The 16,011-nt window shown below is 39.7% G+C and overlaps 2 protein-coding genes across 2 annotated transcripts in view; both read left to right on the forward strand.

The window, feature by feature from the left end:
• LOC132907226 (uncharacterized) overlaps window positions 1–12,366 on the forward strand; it is a 180,710-nt gene extending 168,344 nt beyond the window's left edge. The window contains exons 13-15 of the mRNA XM_060960106.1: window positions 744–1,013; window positions 1,518–1,852; window positions 4,047–12,366. Of these exons, the coding sequence (XP_060816089.1) occupies window positions 744–1,013; window positions 1,518–1,852; window positions 4,047–4,386 (945 nt within the window). The 3' untranslated portion in view covers window positions 4,387–12,366. The remainder of the gene's footprint in view (window positions 1–743; window positions 1,014–1,517; window positions 1,853–4,046) is intronic.
• A 1,389-nt stretch (window positions 12,367–13,755) lies between these two features.
• On the forward strand, window positions 13,756–15,909 carry LOC132907207 (bifunctional methylenetetrahydrofolate dehydrogenase/cyclohydrolase, mitochondrial). The gene is made up of 4 exons (XM_060960068.1): window positions 13,756–14,449; window positions 14,556–14,740; window positions 14,831–15,199; window positions 15,318–15,909. Exons 1-4 carry the CDS (start codon window positions 14,376–14,378, stop codon window positions 15,677–15,679), a joined length of 990 nt encoding a protein of 329 aa, XP_060816051.1. The 5' UTR covers window positions 13,756–14,375; the 3' UTR covers window positions 15,680–15,909.
• The last annotated feature ends 102 nt before the right edge of the window (window positions 15,910–16,011 follow it).

The following is a 16,011-nucleotide window of genomic DNA, read 5'->3' on the forward strand; positions in this document are numbered from 1 at the left end:
GCTGTAAGCCTGCCGTTGTTCGTATAAACGCAAGCAATCCTACCGTCATACAGTTTTGTTTAAAGATTAATCACAGAATCGGAGTAAACGATATTCGAAGATCGAACATTCGTATTCTCATCCGAGTTAAATTTACAAAATTCCGTAAGGTCCCACAGATATCTCTAGCGCGATTAATCTGTAAAATTGAATCAAAGGCGAATAATAATCGGACGATTTACTAATTGGATAATAAATTCCCAAGACGCTACTAATTCGGTGGAAAGACCGGAGCACAGCGGCAAGCGAGCAAGGATTTTAATTTAAAGTTTGCCAGCCACGATCGAAAGAATCTCCGTCGATAGTTGCGCCGTTGGCGATTGCGCGAGGGTAAAGGCTGTAATTAACGAGACCGCGTTTTCATTAAAACTTTATGAGAAATTCGGCGTGTAAACGGTGTGATCGCGGAGGGATGCACGACAATCGAACCGAGGCGAATGTTCGCGTGACCAAAATAAATCTGAAATTCCGATCGAGCAGCGAAACTCGTCACCGGCCATTTTCCAGCTCCGCCATTCGTTACATTTTGTTATCGATCGCAGGATTTATGAGAGGCACGGGCTCGCGTCCGTGAATTTAAAGCGCAATTACAAACGCTAATGTTCTCCGATCGCGTTTGTTCGTCACCGTAGCAATTATAATAATCTATCGACCAATTAATTCGTAAGCGACCCCGAAGACCAAATCATGCTCGATATCTACAGGTGCTCGATCTTCCATGGCCGAACGCTCCGCCTGTCCAACGGGATTGCCTCTGCTCCAACCGATCCCTACCGATGAACGTCAAGTCCACCTCGAATATAGTCGAGGTACACTTCACCGTCAAGTCTATGGACGCGTTGGATGACTATAATAATCTGTTCTTCGAGGGAACCTGGGACTTTATCAAGACCAGCCCTTGCATGCAGAAGCGAAGAGTGAGGGGACCATCCGGAGAGATCAAGTATAAGGTGCCGGTTATAGACGAGGATGAGGTGAGACTTTTATGGCTTTAGAGAAATTTGGAACAGACGAAAAAGCTTGAATCGACGCGTTCAGTGCGAAATCCATACGTATCGACTTTAATTGCTTCTCGTGTTCTAGTCATTCTTTAAGGAAATCAAACGAACAAATCCTTTTTTCCATTCTTTTCGTCGCGAAAGATAGAAATCGTACCTCTCGCATTGAACGTGTTACGAGAGGTTCAAGGAGAGTTTTGGACACGAAGTATATCGGAAGCCTGTGGTAGATCGCTTAGATTTGCTTTCGTGTAGTCTCAAGTTGAGGATTACCTTCTAAGAGCTCCGTGACATAAAATTGATTTACTGTAACAGAAGACAAATTGAATGGCTGGCTACGACTATGACGACGAAGGTTTCAATCGCTCGAATCGTGGAACTCGAACTCGTGGAACTTCCGTTTTACAAAATAAATATTCGCCGAAATAACTCGGACATGTCATACTTGAAATCGAAAAGTTCTGGGTGGATTATTTTCAGAAAAACTGCGAGAAGCATCCATGGCTGATCGATCCAGGGCCGAACCAATATCTCTACGTGAAAATGCACGGCACGATAATGTCGAACACGAGCAAATGCGCGACGAAGAACCGGATCGTCGTGCACACCGGTGGCGCGATCCACGTGTCGGTGTGCCCGAAACCACCTGCGGAATCGAGTCACCACGTGGTCGAGGTTTTCAGTGACGGCTGGGCCGTCAGCAGCAACGCGATGATCCTAGCACCGGGCCAAGATCCCGTCAGGACTATAGCCGTCGAATTTATCGTCAAGGAACCGGAGACCTACACGGTCACCTGGCTCGAGCTCAGTAGAAGGTTGGTAATTCGAAATACCCTTTCTTATTTTCTTTACAAATCCTCCAACACGTTGACTGCCATACGAATTTTATATACAGGGTGTTCGGCTACAGATTTTCCATAATTCAAGGGGTGATTCTTGACGCCGAAATAAGACAAAAATCAAGAATAAACAAATTGCGTTTTCGATTTTGTTTCTTAGTTATTGACAATTAAAAATCGACCAGAACATCCCTGCACGCGAGCAATCCTCCTTACACGAACTAAAGGAGGTCAGCCTAAGCAGCGGGGCGCACAGTCCTCAGTCCCAACGACATAGGGGCGGCAGCTTGCCTCGTACAAGTCGTATATATGTACATTTTGTCGATGTATAGTTATTTTGAATTGAGATACCATACGATTTTTCCAAAATATTATATCGTGTTTGAACGTTCTTCTCCGACCATCTTATCCAAGTTGTTCACATCGTTGAAAGTTTGCCGGTTCATGAAATTTATCTTACTTTAATCGTTCTAAAAAATCTAATATATTCCGGGTCACCGATGATCATCGTGGCAGTCAACGTTCTACATTTACCAATAACCCATTTGAAACCATCTTGTACCTACCTGTCTTACGGTGCCTACCTAACGATGCGATCAAACTAAGAGCGTCGTGCAGTACATATCCAATTGAATTTAACTGATAATTCGCTATTTGTATCGTAAGAAATTCATATTTTAATTAGACATCAACCTCGAATGGATTAATCATGTAGATCCTTGATTAAACAAAATTTACACAGCTACTCCCTCCGCGTATTTAGCGATAGAAACCTCTTGGTTATCTTCGTTCTTTCGCTTGAACGATCCTGAACGAGGAACCTAAGCAGTAATCTGTCCTTTCACGTTACCTTTGAACCTCGCCAAGAGCCTTGCCCTCAATTCGCCGGAGTATCTACAAAAAGCACCGACAGTATCTCATTCAGAAAGTTGTCACTGATCCCCGTTTCACCTGACAAAACGCTAGTTCTAAGATCTTGTTCGAAAACGCGACAGAGAAAAAGTAGCCACCATTTCACATTCCACGCACACTCGGAAAAACCTCGAACAATTCTCCGTTCGTCTTTCTTTTAAAACTCTTAGAAACTCGTTTGGTCAAGTGCACGGAATCTCTGGTTTCCTTAAAACAACGTTTCCAAAATTTCACTGGGAAAAATGCCAAACATCTTTCCTTCGCCCTCTGCTTCTGATACTAAAATCCCATTCTGGAAAGTGCTAATAAATCGTTAGCTCTCTTAACAACCAATCTTGACGATCTTTCCTCCTTTTAGCACGTTGATCCCAAAATTTCGCTACTTCTCCCAATGCTTATCCGCTGCAACTGTACTTCACCGAATCCGCTTAGGAAAGTGCCAAATGTCTTTTTGGTTCCTTCATCTTCTACTAGAACAATTCAAAAAGATTTCACCGCAAAAGCATTAAGGGAAAGTGTATCTTCCCTTCGCTTAAAACCAAAAACTCATTCAGAAAGTCTTTAATCTTCTTAACAACTGCTAAGGTACTATCCTCGGAATTTAATCGAGAATCTTCTTGATTAAAGTTGAAGGGTCTTTTCTTTATTTTACGCGTCTGGAACGTAACTTCCTAATGAAACGATGACTTTACTTTCGAATAGCACACGATGTACTGTAGAAAGATGAAAAGTTGGCCGACACATAGGAAGCACAGCTCTCTATCGCTCTCCGTCAGGCTATGGATTTTACTTGTATACACTATGAATTTTAGTGTACACATTGTAAAGCGGCAAAGATAGCTTTACCACTTTCCTTAACAGGATTACAATGTCCCGCTTCCATATACGTATCATACACAATATTGGAAGAAGTATTACGTCTTAAATATAAATATTTAATTAATTATTTAATTACTTATTAAATATAAATCCATTCGGTAAAGTTCTGATATCTTCTTTTACCTCTCATTTTATAAACTTTCTTTTGTAACAAAAGAAAGTCACTTTACGTAATACTTTCGGCTAATACGCGTGCTTATCTTTATAACCGTACCGAGTTCATCAAAAATAAGTAGACCCTTCATTTACCTAATCATCCTTCCTCGCCTCTGCACGGTAATACACAACGTAAGAAATGTTCACAACTATTGGACGCTGAAGCGTCTTCAGAAAGATATCTACCGAGATTCCTAACCCTATTCTCAACTTTCCGGTGCAGACCATCGGTGACGTCGAGCGCAGGGCTGCAGATGCCACGCGACTGCGAGCAGCGGTGCCCCGAGCTGGACGCGTGCATAAACGCATCGCTGTGGTGCGACGGGATCTCCCATTGTCCATCGGGCTACGACGAGGCTCTGACCCACTGCTCGGTCCTCCTGCAGCTGCCGCCTCTGCACCTGGCCATCGGCATCCTCGCGATCGTCACGATCATCGGCGTGATCTGCTTCTTGATCTGGCGAATCTGCAGGCAACGGGCGAACCGATCGATATCGCAGCACCGGCTGAAGAGCATCTCCTCGGAGACGGCGATCATCGACGGGAAGGAAGTGATTTGCTGACACAGCGACAGTTCTGTGCGATACGTCGAGGTCGACCGGGTGACCACCGTGTGACGATCGCCCACGGTCGTCCCATTCGTCGCTCGTCGTGGCGTCGTCGCGTCCCATTTCGCGTCCTCTTGAAGGGGACGCCCGTTCCGGCGCCACGACGACGCCCGCCTCCGCGTAACGCGCAGAACTGCTCTGCTACCGGTATACTTCGCAGGAGACCTAGACTCTGCTCCAAAAGGACGGTTCGCTGCTCGATGACCTGCACCGGCTTGCGCTTTCTTTCTCGTACACGGATAGGTCCACGGTGTTTGCGCGCTTCTTTTGACGTCTTTGGTTGAGTGAGAATCGACTCGGATCCTGGGCATTTCAAAGGCAGCTTCGACGACAGACGCGCGCACTCCGGGATAGATGCTTGTAGATATTTTAGGAGGATGGACCAGAGCTGTTGATATCTTCCATATCAGTTTCTGTATTTTCTGACACTTTAAGGCTTCCTTTGGCTTTGACTTCTGACATTTTAGAGCGTCCTTGGATTTTTCTTCATCGAGAACAAAATCATGAGAATGGCGTCTTTGTCTTCTTCGTGATCCAGGTTAACCCAAATAAATTGCCGAGCACCTCGCGTGCTTTCTTCGATCGCTTTCGTTCGCTATCCTTCGTCGATTGGTTCGAAGAGTATCGCATACGTTGATCGAGAACTTGAACAGCCCCGGTCCATTCCTCCGAGCTGATTATTATTTACGCCGAGAGCACAGGACGACGCATTTCCGAGGATTTCTCGGTTAGAAAGTCATCGAAACTCGAGGAATCGAGTTGCTTGAACGAGGACAATAAGTAATGAGATCCTAGTGATATCGTTTCGCTGGTAGCGTAGCTAACTTTTTGTCTCCGACGACCAGATGATATCGACCCATCGGTAGATCTTACGATGGCCGATCGATCGATACCTGGATCGTACGTATTGGCATGGTAGAGGAGCCTGAAATTCTGTTGGACTTCGCGCTCGATTAAACGCCGACCCAACGAAGAGGAGAAGAAGATGTCGGTCCGTGGCATCGAGCAGGGAACCAACAAGAAATACTCGCACTATGGTCGTTCGATCGTCCGTCGAGGTGATGTCTCGATGAGGACGGAAGACGCGGTTTTAAGCACGAGCCAGTGGCTCCTCTCTCTCCTCCGCTCTCATGCTCCCTTTTGGTAAGCGCGCGAGATCCTCTGTAAAACGCTCGGTCGAAGTCGCGCGTGTTCGGATGAACTACCGCTGCTTTCATCGTGATTCGCGTAAATCGATGGTAACCATGAAATTTTCATCTCAGATTCTCTTTTTCTTCTTTTTTCTCCTTTCTTCTTTTTTTTTTTCGTCGACTCGATAGAGACTCTGTCTTTGAGAAGAGAGCGAAACGTTGTCGTCTCTATCGATTGTATCAACGTCAACAGGGGACGATGAGAGCAGAAAAATTGAATAATCTCGCTCTCGCTTCGTCCTTTCACTCGCGAATTACTTTGGAAAAGAGTTTTTCGAATTCTATACGCGAGTTTAGCACGTCTATTCGAGCAATTCGTAGAAGAGTCGCCAGAAACTATCGTCTTTGAAATTTTGTTATCGGGAAAAAGAAGCGTTTACACGAGAGAAACCTACGAAGATGAGTCGACTTAGCATGATCGACGTTGATCACGATGGAACAGTATGGATAGTAAGCCTATCCGGGAACTATAGATACTGACCAAATGTTTCGAGTGATTACCGTTTAGACGACTTAATGATACTGTCACACTAGCGATAAGACGACTTCGGGAAGAACGAGTACGAAGAAAATGACGTAGAAGTATGGTAGCCTGAAATTATGTGATATATATAATGCTGTTTTTCACGGAGCTGTGCTCCGTTTAATAATGATTGTTACACCCTGGCCAAAGGGGTCGTCGGCGACGAGAATCGATGTAAGCGCCAGGAGGGAAATTCTTTTTCGGCTCGTAGAATTGATGCCGCGACGACACCCGATGCCATAACTTGTACACCATGTTCATACTTGTACATAACTGATTATTTATCTATTTGTATCGGGTAACACGACACGTTCGTGCACGCGTGTCCGTTCGCAGTTTTCGCGCTTCTCGCCTTTCAAATTTCTAATTATGTCACCGGCTGCGCGTGAAGAAAGACGCGACTTTGATCGAAAGTATACTTTACCTTGGAAATTCTGCCCACTTATTCGCAATTTCAATTGCTATAAATCAAATGGTAGGATGATAGATGAAGAGATTTCAACGATCGTTTCGAGTTCGAAAGTTGTACCGTCGAATGCAATTTAATTCCGCTCTTCTGTTCTTTCGTAATGGATCGCTGCGAACGGAGACTCGTTCGAAACCGCTTTACTACTAGCCGATAAGCGTAGAGCTCGCGAAGCGCAGAAGCAAAAACGAACGAACAAAGCCGACGGAAGATACGAGGCGAAGCGAAGGGAACCAGAGGCAAACCGAAAACGATCCAAGAAAAAAAACTAACGACCGGTCAGCTAACTGAAAGCACCGCCATCGTTTCCCGCTGTGTTCAGCGTGCACGTCAACCACATCGCTCGGTGAAGGAAAATCGACGGGACGTCTGCGCTACGAAAGCCACAATCGACGACCGTTCGGTAACCGGCCCTCCATTATACGTTCATGAAAAGACAATCGTTAACGTATTCCGCGTGGAATCGCATCTTTTTCACTCGATTTATTAATTCCATATGCTTTGAACGAGCCGTCGACGAGCCACATCGGCGGCGTTCATCGGCTCATCCGACACCCCCTCCACGCGAATAATTCTCGGCTAACGAACAAAATCAAAATAAAGTTCGACGAAATCGCGCGATTCGTTCGATATTTCGGCCGTACGGTTCTTTAGGTCTAAGTCGTTCGAAAGATTTTATAGTAATTTTGAAGAATTCCTCCGCGTACTGGGCGGCAACGTCGGCCGACGCGTCCACATCGACGCGACGATGCAAAGAAAAGAGGGAACGGAGGAAATTTCTCGTCGAGTTGTCACCGGATTTCGTCCTTACGAGAAGACTTGTCCACTGGGACGATGAAAAAAGTATATAGGAAAACGCACGCATGCTTTATTTCATACCCAAGTTGATTATAGTTCATTCGCCGCGTTATCTCACGTTCCACTCCATACGAATCGATGAAGCGGCGCTTGTACGCGCGAACAACCGTCGATCTCGATCGAGAACGAACTCGTGCAACGAACCATTCTCGTCATTCTGCAATTATTTTCTCGCCCCTCCCACCCTCGATTTATCGATGTATCATTCGCGTTTCTTGCGTTGCGGGGACCAATAAATTCGTACGACCGCCGGAGTTGGCCGTGCCAAAATGGGGAAGGAAGAGTTTCCACGGTTTCTTTAGTCTCGATTGTTCAGTTTGCTCGCGTGATTCCGGTTCGCCGCGATACACCCCCAGAGAATCGAAGACTGACGCTTTAGTTTCGTGTTCTATCGTTGCTCTTACGACGAAAGTGTTACGTGATATCTGTTCACTGCCATTTCGTTTCATTTATCTGTACGCGATTCAAGCATTTTTCGAGAGATTCGGTCGACCAGCGAAGAACGGACACCGATCGCAGACATTAGAAGAGTAAAAATTATCGAACGAAAAAAAAAAAAATGGAACGTTTCGTACGTTTAGAAAACAGACGCTAATCTTTCCCGCGAAAAGGCTGCCAAAGAAGAGATAATCAGCTTTAAAATTTCATCGATATTTCAATCATTTGCGACGAATCGGTTGCTCGTATCGAACGTTTAACGAAATAGCAATAATCTGTCCGAGAAAACGAACGAGAAAGAAACAAAAAGAGAGAGATTCGCGATAAAACGACATATAACGAAACCAAGAAGATCCTGCAGCTGAGAAAAGAAAAAAAAAAGGACAACGTCGAAAAGTCCTCTGAACCATGCGCGAGAGGATTCCGCACGGAATGGCGAAGCTTGTTTGATTTATTACCAGACGATCGCTCACGGCCGAGTTCTCGTTTTGGTTGCCACCTACGCCCCGGTCGAAGAACCTTAAGCTTCCGGAGAATCGGTCGGATAAAAGGAAATAAAGGAGTCGCGTGCTCGCGGACAATAGGTTCGAGAAGATTAAAAAAAAAAAGAAAAACAATCCGCCTGACGAATCAACGGTGCGGTTCTCTTTTTCCCTCGAGTGTGACTTTCACGAGATAAAATATCGCGACGAAACGATCGCTGTGAGAGGCCTGAAGCCTCTGCGAACGCTGTACCTCGCGGCTTCGTCGCCAATCACCGTTTCCGGCGCGTAACTTTGTTCATCGTGCTCGATTGTACGCGGTATAGAAGCTAATATTCTCGATATTTTCTTCTCTTCTCTATATCGATCGTCGTTTCTACTTGTTCTTTGCCATTCGGCTTTACCGTTTCGAAACGCATACTCGTACAAATATCGTAATTAAATCATTTGTTCCGCGACCTTCGAGCAGATAACTCGTTTTCGACTTTTGTCCAAATCCCATGTCAAGCTATTAATTTTCACTCCTCTCTACAAATTATTCGACGAATAACGGATAACGCGAGTCCAACGATTCCTCGTTATCGTACGGAAACAACGTCTTCGTCGCATATATCGATAAACTGTTAACTGGAAAATCGCACAAAAGTGTAAATCGGCCAGAATTTCTAATATTTCAAATTCCACTACGAGCTTCCCAGACGAGAATCGAATACGGACAGGCGATGAACGAGATTACGCGCGGGGGAAAAAAAGTACGTTTTCCCTAATGGGGCCGCGTTGTTCACGTGCACGAGGACAGTAAAGGTTTATTGCCACGACCGGATCAAACCCATACGCAAACGAACCAGCCGCACGGTGCAATTTATCGGCGAACCTTTATTGACGTCGCGCATGAAAACGCAGCCCGCGTGTTTAGAGACACCCGCACGGCGACAGGGCATCGGCCGCGGAATCGCATCGACGTTAAACCAACCCGGTCCTAGTAATTCATATCCTCTGAACACCATGCTGGCTCTGCGTTTACCACTTGGCTATGGATTCGACCAAAGGGTATTCCGCGAATTTTGCCGAAATTCGCTTCAACTCTCGCCTTGACACGTTCGCTGCTCTTTGGATCCGTTTTTCCTATCGTACAACGCTATATGCTAATAAAAATTGTATCTTTATTTATTATATTTAATATATTGAATATTTAATAGGAATTAACACGAAATACTTTTAAATAATTTCGGGATTTCCAGTTCACGTGCCACTTCAAATCGTACGCAGCGAACGTGTTGAAATGAAAAGCGAAACTACGATAAATATGTTACGAAAGGAAACTTTTCGTCCAAATTTCCATATTTTCAAACGCTTAAGTATTTAGATTACGTTATGTTTGTAAAAAAAAAAATGTTCTGCGTTGTCAATTTCTTCGAATATTCTTCCCTTTAATTCTCAAATCGTTCGAATCGTTGGATTTTGAAACGTAAGTTTCTGAATTTGAGAATTCCTGACGATTACAGGCCGATGGCCGCGTACGGGTGTGCGTGTAAATAGACTACGAACGACTCGATTGTAAATAAAGGTAAAATACACGTACGAGTTTTAACTAATTCTAGATCACGATCTAAGTTAAACGAGTAACTATGTAGAGGATTAGACGTTATTAATTACGATATAAAATCATATCCATGAGCGCGCTGGTATTAAGGAACGGAAGGTCGACGTTTAAGAGCAAGTATTATCCTCGCGCTTTCACGATACTTGTCTTATATTTCAACTTTAATCCCTGCGATATGAAATTGACGATTACGTTCATGAAAAATATTTAAATGTTACGAGTGGTTAACAGAGAAAGGTATATTCGTTTGATTGTATTCTCGCGGATATGTACTTGTATTTCTTTGATTCCGTCTGCAATATATGATTGTAAGTATCGTCAGGGAATGATTAATTAGAAATGAAACGAAAGAACGCTTGTTATTCCCTCGATTAACACCAGTCTCCGTTGAGACACCATGAACGAGAAGAAACGAATCGACGATGTAACGAGTATAAGCGACTTCCGGTAGGCGCGCATCGAATCGACAAAAATTTGCACGGTTCTATGTACATAAGTAAGCGTAAGTGTTGCCGAAACGATAATGGCAAGAACCGAGAAACTGCACAAGACGATTAAGTTTAATAATGATTTCTCGATAAACTGTTGTACGTAAAAAGAAAAGAGAGCGTGATATAAATGAACGGACGACCGTAAAACAGAAGGAAGAAAAATCGGAAAGTGAGAAAGCATAACGTAAATAGGAAGTTTGTAAAACTCTGCGAACTGACTTGTACAGCGTTTATCTCAGGCCTGTCCACGTATAGGATTCCCAAATCGTTTATTCTTCGTCATAGTCTCGTGATCTTCTCGAAAAATAGTATAGAGTAAAAGTAATCATATCGTGTAGTGTCGATACTTTAGAGGATAAATTTACAGTACAAAATAAGAGAAAAAAGAATTGGAAGCTATAGCTCTAGCAAGATTCAAGATCCTAGTTCCGCATCTACGTTTCTGCTTAGTATCTGAAACTTAGTTCCTTAATTAGAAATGGTATCGTTTTCTCATTTTGTGCTCTAACTTTGTTCGTCGAAGAATCGACATATAATTAACCGATCGAGTTATCGAGCACTTTCGCATGCTACGATAATTATATGGATACAGAGTGCGGGAAATGATTTGGACGCTATAGCGTATCCTGTGAACAGGCCTGGTTTATCTAGTAGCACAGAAGTTGTACGAGTTCCCGAACTCTTCCCGAAGACTGCCGAAAACGCTTATTGTTTGAAACGCTTCGGCGCCCCGCAATAATCGTCGCTTCGAGCGATGAAAATTAACGAGTAAGCATTAAGTATCGCTTTCTCTGTCGTTTTCACGCAGAGTCATACACGATCATTTATCAGCAGTCGGTAAATCGTTCGCGTAACTCTCTTTTTTAAGATATTCGATATCCTCCTTTCCTCGTCTTTCTTTTTCCTACGTTATAAGTAATAGATTTTGTAATGTACGATAATTCTACTTTGAGCGAATCTGATATGAAACAGGATATTACCGACTGTCGGTATATCGATATTTGAGTTTAAAATTCCCTTCGAACGATTCGTTCGCGTCGCGATAGATATGTATGTATTTATATACTTACATTCAACGTTCTTTTTTTCTATGCACGATGGTTCTTTTCTTTCTATTCGCTCGACAGTTTGCACCGAAATTGTTCGAAAGCTTAACATAGAAGTTAAACGATTCACTAATTTTTTTTAACACATCGCCCACGGCACGAATATACAAAATTATACAACAAGGAATATACACTCGATACCTCGAGACAGCGAAACTCTCGATTTCTGACACTATTACTGCAAGAAAATAATCATAAACACAAACGGAAGAATGCATTACGATGTAAGAATAAATTATCCAATTTACGGTGAGCGTGGAATCAAGAACAGGCCCGACAATAACATATGTGCACATGCGCTCGTGCACCGTACATGTTTACGAAGATGTACTACCTAAAAATGTTTATAGATGCGTCTATCAGGCCGATCATATGTATTGAACGTGAAGTAAAACGAAAGAGTACTTACATCACCCACTTAACGAAATACTTTCGACATACAAATGAATTTAATGCATTAATGAACTTTACTCCAAATTGTGAAACATTACTGTAACGTTTAAAGTGAGAAATTTCAACAGCTATTACTATTCATAACGTAAACGTGATAATTGATTGATTAACACTAATAAGATCGCATCGTTTGGTCTGAAAGACACTTCTATGGAATGGTTAATGAGAATGAAAGAGGATCGATCACCGTCAGACGTAAAAAATTTCAACAGAACCTCCGGAAACATGCTCACACGACATGCATATAGTTACTAATTATACCATTATTGATTACCGATTCGAATATCGAGTATGCGACATTTTTAATAAATTATTTTGAAGATTGCTTGACTTGTTTATCCTTACCTTATCCCATTTTGTTACTTCAAATCGTAGAGATATTCTATGATGCAAATATAAATCTTGAACACGATTGATTTTAACTTTGATTTGATAACTTCTGGATAACGGATCTTTTTGCTGCACTTCCAGCTTCTTAAAACTGTTGCTTTCGATACTATAAAGACTGAATGCACATGAGCGATATTTTACCGTACTCGACCACAACGATATCGTACGATAAAATATCGTTCGTGGAATTCCCGCGTAAATCGACCGCCAAAAATTATATCGATAATAATCGAATATCGCGATATTTAATTACATATTCTACCGTCTTACTAGCGTTGTACGGGCCAGTACTATACTGAATCGATAACGTACCATATGACTTGATGGTAAGTAAGGAAAGACGGAAAAACATTGCAAATCTATTCTGTACCTCATCTATAGTTACCTAATCTCAAATAAACAAAATGTAATCATTGAGCAACGAGACAGACGCGACATTAGATGGTACATTACGTTTTAGGTTCTGAAATACCGACCTGGAGAAAAATGTAATGTACCTTAGATTAGTGTCTATCTAATATAGATATCTAATATTAGACCTCTAAGGTCTATATCTATAGAGGTAGAACTCTATTTTAGCTTTACTTTCAAATGGGTTTTAGTTCTAAGATCCAGATTAAGTTAATCTTAAACTTCATTGTTGTTTGATGAGGAACAAGAAAAAACTTATTCTTTGTTTTAAGTTCTAGTTTTAAATATTATTCTTAAACCTGACCTTTGAGTTTTAATTTTAAATTGTGAAGTTAGCTTTAAGCTTCAGTATATTTACGAAAATCGATATACTTGATTGGTATCTTTATCCACAGAAGCAAGATTTTGGTGATTTCTTTGTTCTTCCCATTGGTCTTTTTATTTCTTTCGTTGTTCTTTTACTGTTTTCATTAGACATAATTTTACTATTTGTGTTATCGATAAATTGTGTTACGAGTTTCCGATTCAAACTACCTGTACTTCATAATATACATACGTAAATGTATAATTAATAGTCAATTTGAAAATACAAAGATGAAAATGGAAAAGTTTCAAAAATTCACATTTTTATGCTTCAAACATATGATATTACAATTTTATTTAAAAGTAATTAACCGAATTATTTAACTATTATTGTGCAGCAATTTATTATTTTAATAACATGTAATGTGTAACATGTTCTTTTCATTTCATTATTTTGATAGTGTGTAATACTTTCTGAAGTATTGTGAAAACATAAATTCTATACTACGTTCTGATTATAGGATATCCTGTTCTATATTTTATTTAATTTCATACAAAACTTTAGTTTTTATTTAAATCAATACTATACTGAATCGATATTGTCACTCATATAGTGCCAGATCTATCTTATCCTTAGTCAATGATGAAAGTAAAATTAATGTTACTGTTGTTATAATATCGCTATAGTCAATCTGCTATAGTATACATACGTATATTATCGTTATCGTTACCTGAAGAAAAGTGGTCCCATAGAAAGTTTATATGCAATATTTCTATATCTCGTTTATGATACTATATATCACTTTCTTAAATAATATAAGTGAAATTACAATGACATTTTCCCGAAATAAATATGTAAAATATAGATCAAATGTTAATTCTTTTTACAAATAAAACAGTACCGACAAAACTAGTTTCGAAAGTAAAAAATCAACATTCCCTTTCACTACAAAACATTGCAAGATTTTCACCAGTAATCGCTGCAAATTATTTAGTATACTTTCACCAACAACAGGTCCACTGTGTTTTTTCATTATCACATTATTTATAAAAATTGATAGATATAATAATTTCGAATTATAATTACATAAAATACAGTATGTATATATGTTATATTACATTATGTTATGTTAAGTACTACAAGTAATTTATATGTTGTTATGTATATAAATGATCAAATATATTTTACTATAAAATAATTAAGTATATAAACGATTTTATACTTGAAACATGTTTCACTGGAAGAAAGTCTTGGGAATTAATTTACACGGATCTTTGAGGCAGTTACATACTTCAAAAATTTTGTAAGTAATACATATTCAATTTTTAAAGACTTAAAAATTTATAATGTAATATAATATAGTTTCCTAATTGACTCAATATGAGGTACATAACATGTATTTTTTTTAGGCAAAAGGCTGTTATAATAAATGGTAAAGAAATAGCTGATGAGATTCAAAATGAATTAAAAGCAACTGTTCAGGATTGGATAAATGATAATAGAAAGAGACCTAAACTCGTAGCCATAAAAGTTGGAAATGATCCAGCTAGTAAAGTTTATGTAGAAAGAAAGATAAAAGCTGCAAACTTCATTGGTAAAATAACGCTAATGTTTAAACTACTTTAGTAGATGTAATTCATACATTGAATACGTGTCTAACATATTTATTGTATTGATAACTCAGGAATTGAAAATTATGTTATTCATTTAAAAGAAAATAATTCGCAGCAAGATCTTATTAAAGAAATTGATCATTTAAATAAAGATGAAAATGTGGATGGGATTATCGTGCAATTGCCATTACCTAAACACATGAATGAACATGAAATATGTCAAGCAATTATACCAAATAAAGATGTTGATGGTTTCCATTTAGAAAATTTGGGTAATTTAGCATTAAATAACAGTAGGTTTATTCCAGCAACTGCTTTGGCTGTAAAAGAATTAATAATTAGGAGCAATATTGAAACTTTTGGAAAAAATGCAGTGGTAGTGGGAAGGTCTAAACATGTTGGGTTACCAATTGCATTACTTTTACATGCCGACAGCAAAGGTACAAAACATAAATATAATAATAAAATGTAAAATAGCAAATTCAATGAAATTTTATATATATAGAATGTAACATTGCAAAAAAGTCAATGAAAGCATAATAGCAAATTAATTCACAGATGAAATAGGTGCATTAGATATGACTACAACAATATGTCATCGCCATACTCCTCATACTGAATTAGAAAAATTTACAAAATTGGCAGATTTGGTAGTCGTTGCAGCTGGTATTCCTGGTTTAATTACTAAAGAAATGATAAAACCAGGAGCATGTGTAATTGATGTAGGGATTACAAGAATAAAGATGGACAATAAATACAAATTAGTAGGAGATGTAGATTTTGAAAATGTGCAGGCAATTGCTGGACATATAACCCCAGTACCAGGAGGTGTAGGTCCTATGACTGTAATAATGTTAATGAAAAATACTATTTTGGCAGCTAAAAGAAATTATAACAACTCAAAATCATCTGTACTTTAAAATATTAATGTTTAAGAATATGGACTATACATAATTCACAGCACAGTATTGATAAATATATAAAATATTATGTTTCCCTATGGAAATAGAATGGAAATAATAAAACTTTCTATTTTTTATTATATTTACTCATTACATCAGAAAATGTCTTTTATTACTCACATATAAAAACTTGAAATTATGTCATCAAACAATTCCCAATACATGTTATTACTTTTGATTTACAAAATAAAAGCAAAAAGGTATACAAAATAAATTAGGAATTATATATAATAATAAAATAATAAAAGTATTACTTTTAATATAGAAGACAATTTTCTAACATTTCCAAA

Source organism: Bombus pascuorum, chromosome 5, assembly GCF_905332965.1.
Source record: "Bombus pascuorum chromosome 5, iyBomPasc1.1, whole genome shotgun sequence".
Taxonomy (NCBI): Eukaryota; Metazoa; Arthropoda; class Insecta; order Hymenoptera; family Apidae; genus Bombus; species Bombus pascuorum.